Source organism: Asterias rubens, chromosome 7 (assembly GCF_902459465.1).
Source record: "Asterias rubens chromosome 7, eAstRub1.3, whole genome shotgun sequence".
Classification (NCBI taxonomy): Eukaryota; Metazoa; Echinodermata; class Asteroidea; order Forcipulatida; family Asteriidae; genus Asterias; species Asterias rubens.
Window position 1 is genome coordinate 14,756,056 of NC_047068.1, and position 17,654 is coordinate 14,773,709.

Here is a 17,654-nt window from a genome sequence, read left to right on the forward strand (position 1 = left end):
GGCAAAGTTTGATGAATACGCTAACCTATAATAGCCTTGTTGCATTTTGAGGCAAAATTTGATGAATACGCTAACCTATAATAGCCTTGTTGCATTTTGAGGCAAAACTTGATGAATACGCAAGCCTATAGTCTTGATGCATTTTATGGCAAAGTTTGATGAATACGCTAACCTATAATAGCCTTGTTGCATTTTGAGGCAAAATTTGATGAATACGCAAGCCTATAGCCTTGGTGCATTTTGAGGTAAAATTTGATGAAAACGCCGCAAGCCTATAGCCTTGTTATATTTTGAGGCAAAATTTGATGAATACGCAAGCCTATAGCCTTGTTGCATTTTGAGGCAACATTTGATGAATACGCAAGCCTATAGCCTTGTTACATTTTGAGGCAACATTTTGATGAATACGCAAGCCTATAGCCTTGTTGCATTTTGAGGCAAAATTTGATGAATACGCAAGCCTATAGCCTTGATGCATTTTATGGCAAAGTTTGATGAATACGCTAACCTATAATAGCCTTGTTGCATTTTGAGGCAAAATTTGATGAGTACGCAAGCCTATAGCCTTGGTGCATTTTGAGGTAAAATTTGATGAAAACGCCGCAAGCCTATAGCCTTGTTATATTTTGAGTCAAAATTTGATGAATACGCTAACCTATATTAGCCTTGTTGCATTTTGAGGCAAAATTTGATGAATACGCAAGCCTATAGCCTTGATGCATTTTATGGCAAAGTTTGATGAATACGCTAACCTATAATAGCCTTGTTACATTTTGAGGCGAAATTTGATGAATACGCAAGCCTATAAGCCTTGGTGCATTTTGAGGTAAAATTTGATGAAAACGCCGCAAGCCTATAGCCTTGTTGCATTTTGAGGCAAAATTTGATGAATACGCTAACCTATAATAGCCTTGTTGCATTTTGAGGCAAAATTTGATGAATACCCAAGCCTATAGCCTTGGTGCATTTTGAGGTAAAATTTGATGAATACGCAAGCCTATAGCCTTGTTGCATTTTGAGGCAAAGTTTGATGAATACGCAAGCCTATAGCCTTGATGCATTTTATGGCAAAGTTTGATGAATACGCTAACCTATAATAGCCTTGTTGCATTTTGAGGCAAAGTTTGATGAATACGCAAGCCTATAGCCTTGTTGCATTTTGAGGCAACATTTGATGAATACGCAAGCCTATAGCCTTGTTATATTTTGAGGCAAAATTTGATTAATACGCAAGCCTATAGCCTTGTTGCATTTTGAGGCAAAATTTGATGAATACGCAAGCCTATAGCCTTGTTACATTTTGAGGCAAAATTTGATGAATACGCAAGCCTATAGCCTCGTTGCATTTTGAGGCCAAATTTGATGAATACGCAAGCCTATAGCCTTGATGCATTTTACGGCAAAGTTTGATGAATACGCTAACCTATAATAGCCTTGTTACATTTTGAGGCAAAATTTGATGAATACGCAAGCCTATAGCCTTGTTACATTTTGAGGCAACATTTGATGAATACGCAAGCCTTTAGCCTTGTTACATTTTGAGGCGAAATTTGATGAATACGCAAGCCTATAGCCTTGTTGCATTTTATGGCAAAGTTTGATGAAAACGCAAGCCTATAGCCTTGTTGCATTTTGAGGCAAAATTTGATGAATACGCAAGCCTATAGCCTTGATGCATTTTATGGCAAAGTTTGATGAATACGCTAACCTATAATAGCCTTGTTGCATTTTGAGGCAAAATTTGATGAATACGCAAGCCTATAGCCTTGATGCATTTTATGGCAAAGTTTGATGAATACGCTAACCTATAATAGCCTTGTTGCATTTTGAGGCAAAATTTGATGAATACGCAAGCCTATAGCCTTGGTGCATTTTAAGGCAAAATTTGATGAATACGCAAGCCTATAGCCTTGTTATATTTTGAGGCAAAGTTTGATGAATACGCAAGCCTATAGCCTTGATGCATTTTAAGGCAAAATTTGATGAATACGCAAGCCTATAGCCTTGTTACATTTTAAGGCAATATTTGATGAATACGCAAGCCTATAGCCTTGTTACATTTTGAGGCAACATTTGATGAATACGCAAGCCTATAGCCTTGTTGCATTTTGAGGCAAAATTTGATGAATACGCAAGCCTATAGCCTTGATGCATTTTATGGCAAAGTTTGATGAATACGCTAACCTATAATAGCCTTGTTGCATTTTGAGGCAAAATTTGATGAATACGCAAGCCTATAGCCTTGGTGCATTTTGAGGTAAAATTTGATGAAAACGCTGCAAGCCTATAGCCTTGTTATATTTTGAGGCAAAATTTGATGAATACGCAAGCCTATAGGCTTGTTGCATTTTGAGGCAAAATTTGATGAATACTCAAGCCTATAGCCTTGTTGCATTTTGAGGCAAAATTTGATGAAAACGCCGCAAGCCTATAGCCTTGTTATATTTTGAGGCAAAATTTGATGAATACGCAAGCCTATAGCCTTGTTGCATTTTGAGGCAAAATTTGATGAATACGCAAGCCTATAGCCTTGTTACATTTTGAGGCAAAATTTGATGAATACGCAAGCCTATAGCCTCGTTGCATTTTGAGGCCAAATTTGATGAATACGCAAGCCTATAGCCTTGATGCATTTTACGGCAAAGTTTGATGAATACGCTAACCTATAATAGCCTTGTTACATTTTGAGGCAAAATTTGATGAATACGCAAGCCTATAGCCTTGTTACATTTTGAGGCAACATTTGATGAATACGCAAGCCTTTAGCCTTGTTACATTTTGAGGCGAAATTTGATGAATACGCAAGCCTATAGCCTTGTTGCATTTTATGGCAAAGTTTGATGAAAACGCAAGCCTATAGCCTTGTTGCATTTTGAGGCAAAATTTGATGAATACGCAAGCCTATAGCCTTGATGCATTTTATGGCAAAGTTTGATGAATACGCTAACCTATAATAGCCTTGTTGCATTTTGAGGCAAAATTTGATGAATACGCAAGCCTATAGCCTTGATGCATTTTATGGCAAAGTTTGATGAATACGCTAACCTATAATAGCCTTGTTGCATTTTGAGGCAAAATTTGATGAATACGCAAGCCTATAGCCTTGGTGCATTTTAAGGCAAAATTTGTTGAATACGCAAGCCTATAGCCTTGTTATATTTTGAGGCAAAGTTTGATGAATACGCAAGCCTATAGCCTTGATGCATTTTAAGGCAAAATTTGATGAATACGCAAGCCTATAGCCTTGTTACATTTTAAGGCAATATTTGATGAATACGCAAGCCTATAGCCTTGTTACATTTTGAGGCAACATTTGATGAATACGCAAGCCTATAGCCTTGTTGCATTTTGAGGCAAAATTTGATGAATACGCAAGCCTATAGCCTTGATGCATTTTATGGCAAAGTTTTATGAATACGCTAACCTATAATAGCCTTGTTGCATTTTGAGGCAAAATTTGATGAATACGCAAGCCTATAGCCTTGGGGCATTTTAAGGCAAAATTTGATGAATACGCAAGCCTATAGCCTTGTTATATTTTGAGGCAAAGTTTGATGAATACGCAAGCCTATAGCCTTGATGCATTTTAAGGCAAAATTTGATGAATACGCAAGCCTATAGCCTTGTTACATTTTAAGGCAAAATTTGATGAATACGCAAGCCTATAGCCTTGGTGCATTTTAAGGCAAAATTTGATGAATACGCAAGCCTATAGCCTTATTACATTTTAAGGCAAAATTTGATGAATACGCAAGCCTATAGCCTTGATGCATTTTATGGCAAAGTTTGATGAATATGCTAACCTTTAATAGCCTTGTTGCATTTTGAGGCAACATTTTATGAATACGCAAGCCTATAATAGCCTTGTTGCATTTTGAGGCAAAGTTTGATGAATACGCAAGCCGCCTTGTTGCATTTTGAGGCAAAATTTGATGAATACGTAAGCCTATAGCCTTGATGCATTTTATGGCAAAGTTTGATGAATATGCTAACCTATAATAGCCTTGTTGCATTTTGAGGCAACATTTTATGAATACGCAAGCCTATAATAGCCTTGTTGCATTTTGAGGCAAAGTTTGATGAATACGCAAGCCTATAGCCTTGGTGCATTTTGAGGCAAAATTTGATGAATACGCAAGCCTATAATAGCCTTGTTGCATTTTGAGGCAAAATTTGATGACAATGCAAGCCTATAGCCTTGTTGCATTTTATGGTAAAGGTTTATGAATACTTAAGCCTTGTTGCATTTTGAGGCAACATTTGATGAATACGCAAGCCTATAGTCTTGTTATTTTGAGGCAAAATATAGCCTTGTTACATTTTGAGGCAAAATTTGATGAATACCAAGCCTATAATAGCCTTGTTGCATTTTGAGGCAAAATTTGATGAATACGCAAGCCTTTAGCCTTGTTGCATTTTATGCCAAAGTTTGATGAATACTTAAGCCTTGTTGCATTTTGAGGCAACATTTGATGAATTTGTTACATTTTGAGGCAAAATTTTGTGAATACGCAAGCCTACAGCCTAATTGCAATTTAGGGCAAAATTTGATAAATTCGCAAGCCTTGGATAAATATGCTAGGCTAAAGCCTTGTTGCATTTCCGTGCAAAATTTGAGCAACATCGATAAATATGCAAGCCTTGTTGCACTTTGAGGCAAAATGTGAGAAAACTGGATAAATTTTGAGGCAAAATGTGAGAAAATTTGATAAATATGCAAAAGCCTTGTTGCATTTTGAGGCAAAATGTGAGAAAATTTGATAAATATGCAAAAGCCTTGTTGCATTTTCGTGCAAAGTGTGAAAAACATTCGAAAAACATTTAGAAGAAAAATTGTGAGAAAAATTTGATAAATATGCAAGGCTAAATGCCTTGTCGCATTTTCATGAAAAATTTGAGCAACATTCGATAAATACGCAAAGCCTTGTTGCATTTTCGTGCAAAGTGTGAAATACATTCGAAAAGCATGCAAGGCTAAAAACCTTGTTGCATTTTGAGGAAAAATTGTGAGAAAAATTTGATAAATATGCATTGCTATAGCCTTGTTGCATTTTCATGAAAAATTTGAGCAAAATTCGATAAATATGCAAGGCTAAAGCCTTGTTGCATTTTCGTGCGAAAATTGAGCAAGATTCCTTAAATAAAGCCTTGTTGCATTTTGAGGCAAAATGTGAGAAAAATTTGATAAACATGCAAAGCTAAAGCCTAGTTGCGTTTTGAGGCAAAATGTGATAAATTTGGATAAATATGCAAGGCTTTGTTTATTTTCGTGCAAATTTTGAGCAAACATTTGATTATATGCAAGGCTAAAGCCTTGTTGCATTTTGAAGCAAATTTGAAAAAAAAATTATAAATATGTAAGGCCTTGTTACATTTTTCGTGCAAAATTTGAGCAACATTTGATGAATACACAAGGCCTTGTTTTATTTTGAGGCAAAATGTGAGAAAAATTAGATAAACATGCAAGGTTAAAGCCTTGTTGCGTTTTGAGGAAAAATTGTTAGAAAAATTTGATAAATATGTTGCATTTTGAGGCAAAATAAGAGAAAATTTTGATAAACATGCAAGGCTAATACCTTGCTGCATTTTGAGACAAAATGTGAGTAAATTTAATAAATATGCAAGGCTAAAAAAGCCTTGTTGCATTTTTCGTGCAAAACTTGAGCAACATTCGATGAATATGCAAGGCCTTGATGCATTTTGAGGCAAAATGTGAGAAAAATTTGGTAAATATGTAATGCTATAGCCTTGTTGCTTTTTCATGCAAAATTTTAGCAACATTTGATAAATACGCAAGGCCTTGTTGCATTTTGAAGCAAAATGTGAGAAAAATTCGATAAATATGCAAGGCTAAAGCATTGATGCATTTTGAGGCAAAATGTGAGTAAATTTAACAAATACGCAAGGCTAAAAAAGCCTTGTTGCATTTTTCGTGCAAAACTTGAGCAACATTCGATGAATACGCAAGGCCTTGTTGCATTTTGAAGCAAAATGTGAGAAAAATTCGATAAATATGCAAGGCTAAAGCATTGATGCATTTTGAGGCAAAATGTGAGAAAGTTTGATAATTAATATGCAAGTCTAAAGCCTTATTGCATTTTCGGACAAAATTTGGGTAAAATTTGATAAATACGCATTGCTATGAACCCTTGTTACATAACATCAGTTATGTTCATGTTCAACACCATCTTCACATTTGCTTCACATGTTGATAGTTCCAAGGCTGCAACAGGTGTCAGCCCTCCATTAAGTACAGCTTGAATCTCCCTGGGTTCGTTCATTCAGGCCTTGCTTCGTTCATTCAGGCCTTGCTTATGAACTGACACTGTTAACTTTGGTGCTGCTTCGTGGGTGACAATCGGTCCTTAGGAGATGCAGTTGTTAATACCACCTCGCAGTTGGTTCATATGTAAAATAAAGCAATTATTCTTGCATTAGGCTTGTTTTAATAATCTGATCAATTCAACAAACTTGTGTTTGATGGTTTTTCACAGCATACACTACATGAGGAAAAAATAAACAAAACCGTAGTCAATGGTGTTTATGATTGGTAAAAAGACATTTTTGTTCATTTGGGGGCGGGGGACTCTGATGAGCAACGGGCCAGGGCTCCGCTTAAGCGCTTGAATACAAAGGGGCAAAGACATGTCGGGGGGGGGGGGGGGCTTTCAATGTATCAAACCTCACATTCTACATTGTTCAACCTCATAGAGAAAGGGTTTTAAGCAAGAGTTGGCTCCTACTTAATACTAAAATTAAACACAATGTAAATTATGCTAACTATGCATCAGAATGCTATGAGGGACTTAATATCCCAGCCCTTATACAGGCTCATCACAGCTAAATTTCTTAGTTGTTGTATAAACTCACCTGTACAGTACATGATGGACACATCGAGTTGTCGGTGCCAGCGGTTTTCTTGATAAATGGAAAGATTGGAGCTGTCAGCAAAAGGTACACGTCTGAGAGGAATAAAAATAAGTTAACAAGTTAAAGTTTATTTCAACAAAATTTTGTTCCCTTAGCAGCACTTGACACTATTGGTAATAGTACTCAAAATAATTGCTAGCATAAAAACTTAATTGGTATAAACGACCAATGGAGAGCTGTTGATAGTATAAAACATTAAGAGAAATGGCTCCCTCTGAAGGAACAAAGTATTTGAGACAGAAGTAATTTCTCACTAAAATTGAATTCAAGACCTCAGCTGAGGTCTCAAAATAGCATCCCCAAAGCACACAACTTTGCGACAAGGGCGTTTTTCTTCCACTATTGTCTCACACTTTCGATGACCAAATGAGTTCAAATTTTCACAGGTTTGTTCATTTATGCATATGTTGAGATACACCACATGGGAATTCAAGACTGGTCTTTGACAATTACCAAAGGTGTCCAAAGCCTTTAAGCATCTAAGAGTGAAGCGTTGCTAAGAGAAGCCAACATGGCATCGCTTACTATTAACAATGCATGAATCCATTGATCAGTCCAGTCACTGCTGAGAAATCTCGCTCCTTTGACCAAATGCTGCCCCCCCCCCCATCCGTGCATATTTTAAATCTATTAAAATAGTTTGCTGCTAAAACCTAGGATTCAAACTGTACTAGGGCAATTTCAATGGTCTGTAGCTGTGTTTGAACCCCACCTGAGTAATATGCCTTTTGATTTTTTCCACCTGAGTGCCAGCACACATTTGTATAGGTCAAACTAAAATAATATTCTTCCCAATGGAAAGTTAACACTTTAGCATATAGAATGTTGTTTAAATTGTACCTTTATTTTGTTACTTACCTGTAGATAAAATGGATCAGTCCTTATTTTAACTTACCTTTTTACAAACTTAGTGGAACAGTCTTATTAGCATAACTCAAACTAGTTTTACATACACTCAGCACAGGGAGTGGATTGCCTCATGCACTGTAACCATGTGGTATGTTTCTTTGGTTGAAATTAGCTTTTGTTGCACACACATTACTTGTTGTTGCACCATTCGTTACTTTTTTCATATGGTGGAATGTTTCTTTAAACCTTTAAAGTAGGGTTTCATAAGGCTTAATGTAGCACGTAGAAGTAAAAATAAATTTGAAAACTTGTTATTACAGACCTAATATGGACGAATATTCCCTATCATAGAAAACTCTTTGTGTTTACCTTTTCTTTTAGACCTCATCTTGATTATAACTTGATTGCACATCCCAAGGCAGTAACATGCTTAGTAGAAATGCACCTGTTCTGTAGCACAGTTCTCCTCACTATAAAACACAAACAAGTAAGAAATAAATATGGTAAATTTATCTTCCTCCCAAAGAAATAAACTTTAAGGTCTTCAAATGTTGGTTGGAGTAGACCTTGGGAGTATGCAGCCTGCGAACGCCCCCACCCCCCCCCCCAAATTCCCCCTAAAAAAGGAAACAAAAGTCCACCCCCAAATAGAAACACACCAAAATAAAACTTTAAAAAACAAAAAAATCTGCCCCCCCCCCCTCAAAAAACACAATTTTGTTTTGTTTTCAATAATTAAAAAAAGGCTGCCCCCTCAAACAAAACCCACAAAACATTACAAGATACAATCTGCCCCCCCCCCTAAGAAAAGAACCCCCCCCCCATTTGCCACATATAATGCATGGGCACACTTTTGCGCAACAGCAAACAGCGAAAGTGATGGTGCCCTCTGTTGCCCAGTCATCATATTAAGGAAGTGAGACTTTCAACATGCTTTTTTAATGGGGATATCAATATCATGTTAGGAGGGGGCGATGTTGTCTGCAAATACATTTTGGAAAATGAAGAAGAAAAAACCTATAAACATTAAACAAGTAAATGAAGCCATTAGCACCCCCACAGTACAACAATGAACAAATGAAACTGGGAACATTTTCCCCATGTCGCCACCAATTCATCCGCCCTTAATTAGCTCCAATTCCACTGAATTTTTATAATCTGATTTGAGTAAATTAAATAAGTGTTGGTAGGGTACAGACATTTTTCAAACCCTGTTTGCAATCACTATGTAACTAAAAATAATACAATATTAAATTTCCTAAACATGTCCTTATAATAATATACAGCAAATGTTAAACATGTCGGTCACGTGTGTGTTTCGAAACTGCCGCCGTGTCGAACGGCAAGGACCGCAAGGTCTATTGTTTGGCTTACCCATTGTTTGCCTTATTTTTACCGTTTCAGAAACTCATAAAGAAACGAAAGAAGTATTCTACGAATGCTATAAAGCATACTCTACTCACCTCTTTCATTGTTGTAGTTATTGTGTCGACTTAATTACATGTAAATTGTGAAAGAACATGAGAGAAAATTCTTGAGCATTCAGCCATTTTGTCTTGCAAGCGGGCGAAGTGACGCGCGCGCGCATACACCCACGCACATCACGTGAGTAATTTGCATATCACGAAGGTCCCTGGGATATTACGGTGATACCAAAACAAATTAGACGTTATGAGAGAACTTTATTTTCTTGATAATGAAGGGACGATGTAGAATTAATAATAATCATTTATATATATTATGAACTTTGATAGTTTAGCTAACAGTGGATTTTTGAAACTGTTTTGGAGAGTTTAGGAGCAAGTATTAGGGAAGAAGGAGCTTTGAGATGTTTCAACCCTAAATGAACACCCCTATATTTAATAATAGAACATGCAAGCCATTTCGGTAAGTCCTGGATCCAGGCTAGGGGCGGGGGAAAGGGTGGGGTGGCGGGCAGTAGTAGATTTGATATACACAGTCTAGCCTTTTTGAATTTTAGGGCAAAATTTTCTAAACGCGCAAGGCCTTGTTGCATTTGATAAATAAGCAATGTAGCTTTGTAGCAAAATTTGAGAAGTATGCATTCAAGGTTTATAGCTTTTCAAGATGACTGATATATTATTCCAACACCCCAACCTTCTGATGCAGAAGGCTGTACTGATGATTTCTAATGTAACTTGACCTGCGAAAGCCCCTATTAGCTTTATTTTGAAAAATATAGATACCTGAAAAATTGCCACCCCCCCAAAAAAAAAAGTATCATAAGGGGTTTTTCCCCCTTCAAATTAGGCCAATAGGGCCCTAGTTTTAAGCTCCCATTGTATGATCGAAATTGATGCAGTAGGCTCTAATTGTGCCTTTGAATGTAACTTGACCTTGGATATATACTTTAATTCTTTTACTTCATATGGGGTATAAGTCAAGCATTTTTCTCAAATTTGGGCCGTTTGTTTTATGTTCCGATTTAATGCTAAAAAAAAGATGCAGTAGGCTCTACCTATCGATTGTTCCAATTATTAGTTACTGCTTAAACACCATTTCTTATCTCTTTTTTTATTATTATAAACCTTGTACACTCAATGTAGTTTTGCCATTTGCAACTAAATTTGATGCTTTTTAAAGACAGTGGACACTATTGGTAATTGTCAAAGACTAGTCTTCACAGTTCGTGTACCTCAACATATGCATAAAATAACAAACCTGTGAAAATTTGAGCTCAATCAGTCGTCGAAGTTGCGAGATAATAATGACAGAAAAAACACCCTCGTCATACGAAGTTGTGTGCTTTCTGATGCTTGATTTTGAGACCTCAAATTCTAAACTTGAGGTCTCGAAATCAAATTTGTGGAAAACTACTTCTTTCTCAAAAACTACGTCACTTCAGAGAGAGCCACATCTCACAATGTTTTATACTATCAACCTCTCCCCATTACTGGTAATCAAGAAAGGTTTTATGATGATAATTATTCTGAGATATTACCATTAGTGTCCACTGCCTTTAGTAATTGATGAACAATGAGTGTGACAATAACAGACCATATTGGTGGTTTATTTATATCAATTTCTTTATTTCTGACTCTGATTAAGCAAACACAACACAACAATGATGTGTTTATTACAACTGTTGAGGTAAAACAAGCTGAACCATTCAAAATAAATTTAGTTTTTAACCCTCTACTCCCAAGGGTGTACAAATCTTTTCCTTTCTAACAACCAAGTCCAACATCCATAACATTACAGTACGCCTGCCAACATATTTTTATCAAGCATGATATTTGTTCCTAGGGAAAAAGTAGGAACCTTTTTATTGAGTACAAGGGCTAACCTACATATACGCATGGTGTAGGCTCTAATAGGCCATTTAATCCCATTTTTTCCCTACATTTTCCAAGGAGAAAAAAATGGAAGTCAGACTTAAGTAGAAAAAATATCATGCCTGTTTTATATAAACATTTGAAGACTGCAAATTTGTTGTCACCTGGCTAATTTATCCATTTCTGAGTGTTCGTCTGAATCCCTATTCATCTCCAAAGTTCTCTCATTTGATATCTCTTTATCTTGTCTTAAAGACACCTCTTGAGATGGTGCTTCAGGGCACCATTTTGGGTCCCTTTCTGGAGTGAAGGGATCAGCAGCAGTTACATCGACCACTTCTGCCTTGGTTGGTATGGTTAGTCTCTGGGAGTGCAACATCATGCGGTAAGGTTTGACGTCCTTACGGAAGCTGTACGTGAAGTCCCCAACGACTGGGTGTCCGATACTCCAGCAGTGCACACGCAGTTGATGCCTTCGTCCTACACAGTGATCAATAAAAATTATAAGAACTCCTGTAGAGAAAGGCTTGGAAGAGAAGACTTTACAATGTCTGCCAGGTGGTACTAAAATATTGCAGCCTACACAAATACAACCCAAAAAGTATTCACACACCCCCAACTAGAACACTAGTGCCCATGGAACACTATGACCTATGAAACACCTGCACTTAGGGCCCATGAGACACTGGTGCCTATAGCTTTTGAAGCACTGCTACTTGGAGCCTACAGAACACTGGTGCTTTTAAATTAGGGCCTATGGAACACTGGCACCTAGGGCCTACAAAACATTGGTGCTTAGGGCCTATAGAACAATGGAACTTAGGGCTTTGCAGGACACTGGTGCCTAGGGCCTGTGAAACACTGGTGGTTAGGGCCAATGAAGTACTGCCACTTAGGGCCTACAGAACACTGGTACTTAGGGCCCATGAAGCACTGGCACCTAGGGCCTATGAAACACTGGTGCTTAGGGCATATGAAACAATGGCACTTAGGGCTTACAGAACACTGGTGCCTAGGGCCTAAGAAATACTGGTGCTTAGGGCCCATGAAGCACTGGCACTTAGGGCCCACAGAAACATGGGTGTTTAGGGCCTATGACCACATGACCACTGGAACTAAGGGCACTACAGAACACTGGTGCCTAGGGTCTATGAAACACTGGTGCTTAGGGCCTATAATACACTGATGCTTATGGCACTAAAAAACATAATGCTTATGGCCTATTAAACGCTGGTGCTTAGGCTAATGAAACACTAGCGCTAAGGGCCTATTAAACACTAGTGCTTAGGGCCAACAGAACATTGGTGCCTATTGCCTATGGAACACCACCTGTGCCCATGAAACAGTGATACCTAGGACCCATGAAACACTAGGTCACATCAAATATTGTTGGCTAAGCCCCTTAGTCAGCCCCTACTAGTTACCTGTGACTGGTTTCAGGAGTACTTTACTTGCAGGACTGCCATCATACATCCCTCTCTGTATGACAGACAATTCAGTCATGGCTGACAAGATCTTGACCTCAGATTGACCTCGGGGGAGGTCATTGTCCGCAACACACATCATGTGGGTGAATCCCTCTGCTGGGTTGGGATATACCGGCTTGTCTATCAACAAGAAGTCTGGTTGTACATGACCTCTGACCTTTTTAAAGCACATGGAAAACCATGGTGTTAGAATAAATGTGAGTTTCTATGAAAAATTACTACAACCCAACACTTAGCAGCTGACTCTCTGTTTACAAAAGTACAATGAGCCATTGTAAAAAAGATTGTAAAAGTGTTATTAATTTTAGAGGAGATTCTAAGGACTCATGATTGTCTCACTCATTTACTATGACTCGATCATACTCAATTCATTTGTAAATCTGAAATAGATGACACTATTCGGCAAAAGTGAAACCGTGGGGTGAAAATCAACTGGGACCTCCCCAGGGCTGTTTTCCATGGGGATATTAGAGATTCAGAGTGAAATCAGTTGTTCTGCTATGCAACAAAGGGTGATGTAGCAATACAAATCACTATGGCGATGTTGTCAACTAGACGAATCTTAGCGATTTTTGTAATTTGTTTTAAATTCTAAGTTTTGTGGTTCACTTGAACTATTGTACCATGTATAAAAGGTTAGACTCAGGAAAGATCAAAGCTTGAAAAGGTTGTGGTGGTCATTCAGTGCACATTATTAATAACTTCTTCCTGCTGATGAAATGTAAGTTTTCCTCACTGCTTACTCACCAGAGCATAGTAGCATTTGTTGACCTCACGTTTCTTGAACTGTTTCGTGACATTGGCAGATGCTCTTTTGTTTAATGCAACACAAATAGTGCCACTGGTAGAATAATCCAATCGGTGAACAAACCTGGAAGATGTAATATAAAACAAATAATAAAATTTGTGATAAAATGAACTTTCTTTCTTGGGGTTTGAAACTTGGATGTAGATCCAACCTTGCAGAGCCTCCCCTCAAACTGGTAAGAAATGTCCTTATTTCAGCACATGAAACACTGAATGAAAAATCTCACCTAAATTGGTGACAAATGCTTGCATCCACAAGCTCTGGAAACCGATGAGCAAGTTGAGTGGCCAGCGTTATCTCATCCTGAGGGTCGTTACTATTGATCTTGACATCGTAGTGTTTGTTCACAACGATGTAGTTATTGCTCTTGTAGAGAACTTCTACATCATCGAGGGTGGCAGCCTTGTTCATACCGAGTAGTCTTCTATGCAGCCATACATTCATCAGGTGTAACTTTGCTACAATACTTTGTAGGTACTGACGCATCTTCTTGGTTACAGTGCATCACTTGAATACAGGAAAATAAATAAGTGAATACAAAAAATGGTCAACTTCCTTTTCTTCACTCTTGTCATTTTTAAGCATCTTTTCATTCAAAACAGTTAAAGGCACTGGACACTATTGGTAATTACTCAAAATTAGCATAAAACCTTACTTAGTTTTTAGTAAGCTATACAGTCATTTGACCAGTTCGGGATCATTGACCGGTTCGGGATCACTTCAACTTTGCAATAACCAAATAATTATATCACTTCGCATTATTACCAATTTCTGTTGATAAATGTGAAGATTAACAACCATAAAACCAACAAACCCAAAATAAGATGCCAAACATCATCAGCAAATAAATTACGGCCGTTTTCTTGAAGGTTGTCTGCGAAATTGATCATTTTTTTTTTTTTAAATGTTGGTTGAAAAACACTGTTAAAACTTCTTACCTTTAGAATTGGAGTGCCAGGGCAAAAAATATTAATGTAAAATGATAAGAATGTGTCAAAAAAAAATTCCTGTAAATACTGTGCAGTCATTTTACTTTTTTGAGGAGACGAAGTTACCAAAATCTTCTTTGGGGGGGGGGGGGGGGGGGGGGTCACTCAACATCTCATTGCGTCAAATGGTGCCGCAGTAACTTACTAAGTAAGATAAAATCATACTGCTGCAGTAGAAAGTTTATTGAGTTGATTTTGAGAAACATTACTTCAACAAATTCTTGTAGATTTTTTAAACTTGGAGGGGTCAATAATGCTTTTTAGGTTCGCTTCACTTTTTTATTTGCCTTTGCTGTTGTTTTGTGGTTTTGTCGCTGGGTTTTTGCGCTGCTATTGAAGACACTTGCACGACATTCACTAAAGGAAGGAAGTCCAAGAACATGCCAACACACCCCTGAAGTTTTGTGTCCTTGAGAAACAGTTTTATGAATGGGAGTATCGGTTTGCAATTAAAGTGCACTCTACTGATTCAGAATAGATTGAACTGATCTTGAACTGGTCAAACAGGTGACGATACTTTTCTCAAAGCCTCTTTGAAAGAACTAATATTTTTTTTGTCAGTGAATACTTAGTGAGTTTTATGTCATGTTTAGGTAAACTGATAAACTTTTTTGTTTAAGATATCAAAGAGATTGCAACAAAAAACAATGTGAATTCAAAAAGTGATCCAGAACTGGTCAAACGATTGTACTTGTAATTATGTTGAGCTGTAATTGTAAATGGCTCTCTTTTTATCGGTCTCAGACCCTCATCACACCCGACTGTAGTGTATTGAGACCGATGTTAAAATGCCATATTCTTTTTTCATAGTGTTCTGCTTCAGTGCTTGTAGTTGTTTAATGGTCTATTAATTAAAGAATAAGAATTAACAAGCTCAACAAGAACAAGGACCAATGTGGGCTAGTTTGTTGTCATGGTTCTTGTCGTCTTGGTTGTGCAGGCAAGTTAACCTTTAATGTTTACCTTGTCAATGACAATGACCCAACCCAACATGCCCAATGTCCCACCTTGTAAATATAAAATTAAAATTTGAGTAGGAGGGTCTGCACGTTTATAAATTATAGCCCAGTGGCGGCGGTTTGTGCAATAAAGACAAGACAAGACAATATTCAATGACAGACATGTCATGCCTGTCACTGTCAGTGTGGTGGGGTTTCTACAATAACAAATGCGCTTAAAAAACTGCCAGAATCGATAGTTCTGAAGTGTAAAACTATGACCCTTTTGAGCACATTTTACAGGTTTTAAACTTACTTAGATCATAACGCACTGCAATACTTGACTCTGCAGCTGTCGAAAGAGACCCCGAAAGAGAGTTTCAAACTTTTGGCCATGGAGGCTGCCATCTTGAATTTGACCTATCCATAGAGGGCGCTACACAAATTGTTTAGAGTAGGGGCGGGGTTTGGCTGGTTTTGAAGGGGGAGGGGTTCAGTGAAAAGTGACAACTGCTAAATAAAAGGTTGTTCTTATAATCCCCCACCCTTTTTGGGTGACGTACAGTACAAATAATTTGTCCGCTTTTTCTGTTGAACATGAGAGAAGATAATTGGGGCTATACTACTTTTTTTTATTAGTGGTGGAGGCAATTCGTGCAACATTTAAAAAGTTTGTGATTATTGAAATCAAACTTAAACATGAATTAACTAAACTAATATTGGGGAACTAAATTATGCTGATAAACAAGGAGATAGACGAAGAGCATAATCCTATTTGGTAAAGGTCAACCATCCGATTTCACAAAGCAATAAAATTCATCGCAAGACAATTTTTCAGAATCACCATAGTAATTTGTATTGTGACATCACCATTTTCATAGCAACTACGATTGATTTGCAGTTAAGATCAATCTTAGATCTTTGTGAAATCGACCCCAGGACATTAAATATCTTGTTGCACTTAACCATGAAAGAGGAACATTAACCATGGAAGAGGAACATTCTAAAAGAATAGGAAAATACACATGGCTTTCCACCAGCTGTAGATTAAAGCAAAAACCAACACTCTATTTCGGAACATATAGATTAATTTATTCAGGATATAAATAATTGTAAATATCACATAAATGAATGGAATCAGATAGATTTGTATTCATTGCATTACTTTTCATTACATATTTACACAACTTTCTTGAATCTGACTGGAAGGTGGAATATGACAAGATAATTATTAAACAATTCTAAACTAATACAAATATTCTAATTTAATTGCAAGTAAAACAAAGTTGTCAGTACTGTTTTGTTAAAAGAAGAAAATTGGGTTAGATATAATATGCAGTACTGTAGAGCTTAGTTCCCCCCCCCCCAAAATAACTTAAATATTTATCTTACAAATACAGCTACCACTGTAATAAAAACTAGTGCTTAATAACCGCAGGAATGCAGGGTAGTAAGAGATAAAACAGTTGTCACAAGTTTTGATTTGATTTATTAGAAACATTTTCTTACAGAAGTACCGTTTACAAAGAAACTTTGTACATGTATTATAACTGTTTGGCAACTTTACCATGCTGGGGATCTGGGGCCAAAATGCCAGCAATTTTTGAGAGCAACATTTAACGGGAAACCCAGATGTTCTGGGCCCAATTTCATGGCTCTGCTTACCGTAAGCAAAGAATCACCTCTTACAGGGAAGCAGGGAGTTCCACGCTTCTACGCCAAGCATATTGCACAGGTTATCCGGGAATTTAGGCTCGTGCAGCTTTGTACATTTTGTGCATGCCAATCTTTCTACACTAAAAAGAAGTCCATGTAGGTCCCATAGACCTTATCGCAAATACCAATGCGCAAGCGCAGACTGTTGAATGAGGTGCATTGTGGGATAGATATGGATCAAATTTGGATACCAGCTGGACCACAATGCACCTAATTCCAAGCTTTACGCGCGCGCCCCGGTATTTGCGAAAAGGTCTATGTCACCAGATAGACAAAATAGTTTGATTCTCTATACCTAAACGAGTGTGAGGGTAACAATGAAGATACCCAGGCGTTGTTTCCACTTTGCTTTCTTTTTGGAGTTAAAGATAAAGCAGAGTTTGTCGACAGGCATGTAAATGAAGTTTGTTAAAAACACAGGATCATGCCACTCACAGCAAAGGCACAACGCTGAAGACCCCCAAAGCGAGGAAATCGACTGAAAAGTTGCATGCCGGAAATCAACACGATACACTAAGAGACCACTATTTTACACCAAAACATTCAGACTTAAACAAACTAAGGCATGCTCTAAACATTCAAATTGGCCCAATTTTGTTCTTCTAAATCTAGTTGGTTGCTAAATGTAACCAGCATGAAAC

The 17,654-nt window shown here is 37.5% G+C and overlaps 1 protein-coding gene and 1 long non-coding RNA gene across 2 annotated transcripts; both read right to left on the reverse strand.

Annotated features, from left to right (window-relative positions):
- Positions 1-5,049: 5,049 nt before the first annotated feature.
- LOC117292900 lies at positions 5,050-9,355 on the reverse strand. Its single transcript, XR_004519330.1, has 4 exons — positions 9,243-9,355; positions 8,149-8,249; positions 6,871-6,962; positions 5,050-6,391 (listed from the first exon to the last, which is right to left on the reverse strand). It is a non-coding gene; the product is annotated as an uncharacterized LOC117292900 (long non-coding RNA).
- Positions 9,356-10,801: 1,446 nt separating this feature from the next.
- Positions 10,802-15,701, reverse strand: LOC117292722 (RNA pseudouridylate synthase domain-containing protein 1-like). Its single transcript, XM_033774868.1, has 5 exons — positions 15,614-15,701; positions 13,597-13,877; positions 13,310-13,433; positions 12,500-12,719; positions 10,802-11,555 (listed from the first exon to the last, which is right to left on the reverse strand). Exons 2-5 carry the CDS (start codon positions 13,854-13,856, stop codon positions 11,236-11,238), a joined length of 924 nt encoding a protein of 307 aa, XP_033630759.1. The 5' UTR covers positions 13,857-13,877; positions 15,614-15,701; the 3' UTR covers positions 10,802-11,235.
- Positions 15,702-17,654: the final 1,953 nt, after the last annotated feature.

Bases quoted from the DNA above. Each gene is read 5' to 3' on its own strand.
- LOC117292722 (XM_033774868.1), bottom strand. From the start codon at position 13,856: ATGCGTCAGTACCTACAAAGTATTGTAGCAAAGTTACACCTGATGAAT. The intron at 13,434-13,596 runs GTGAGATTTTTC...TACATCTTCCAG, and splicing joins AGCATTTGTCACCAATTTAG to GTTTGTTCACCGATTGGATT. The intron at 11,556-12,499 runs GTAACTAGTAGG...ATCACTGTGTAG, and splicing joins ACTCCTGAAACCAGTCACAG to GACGAAGGCATCAACTGCGT.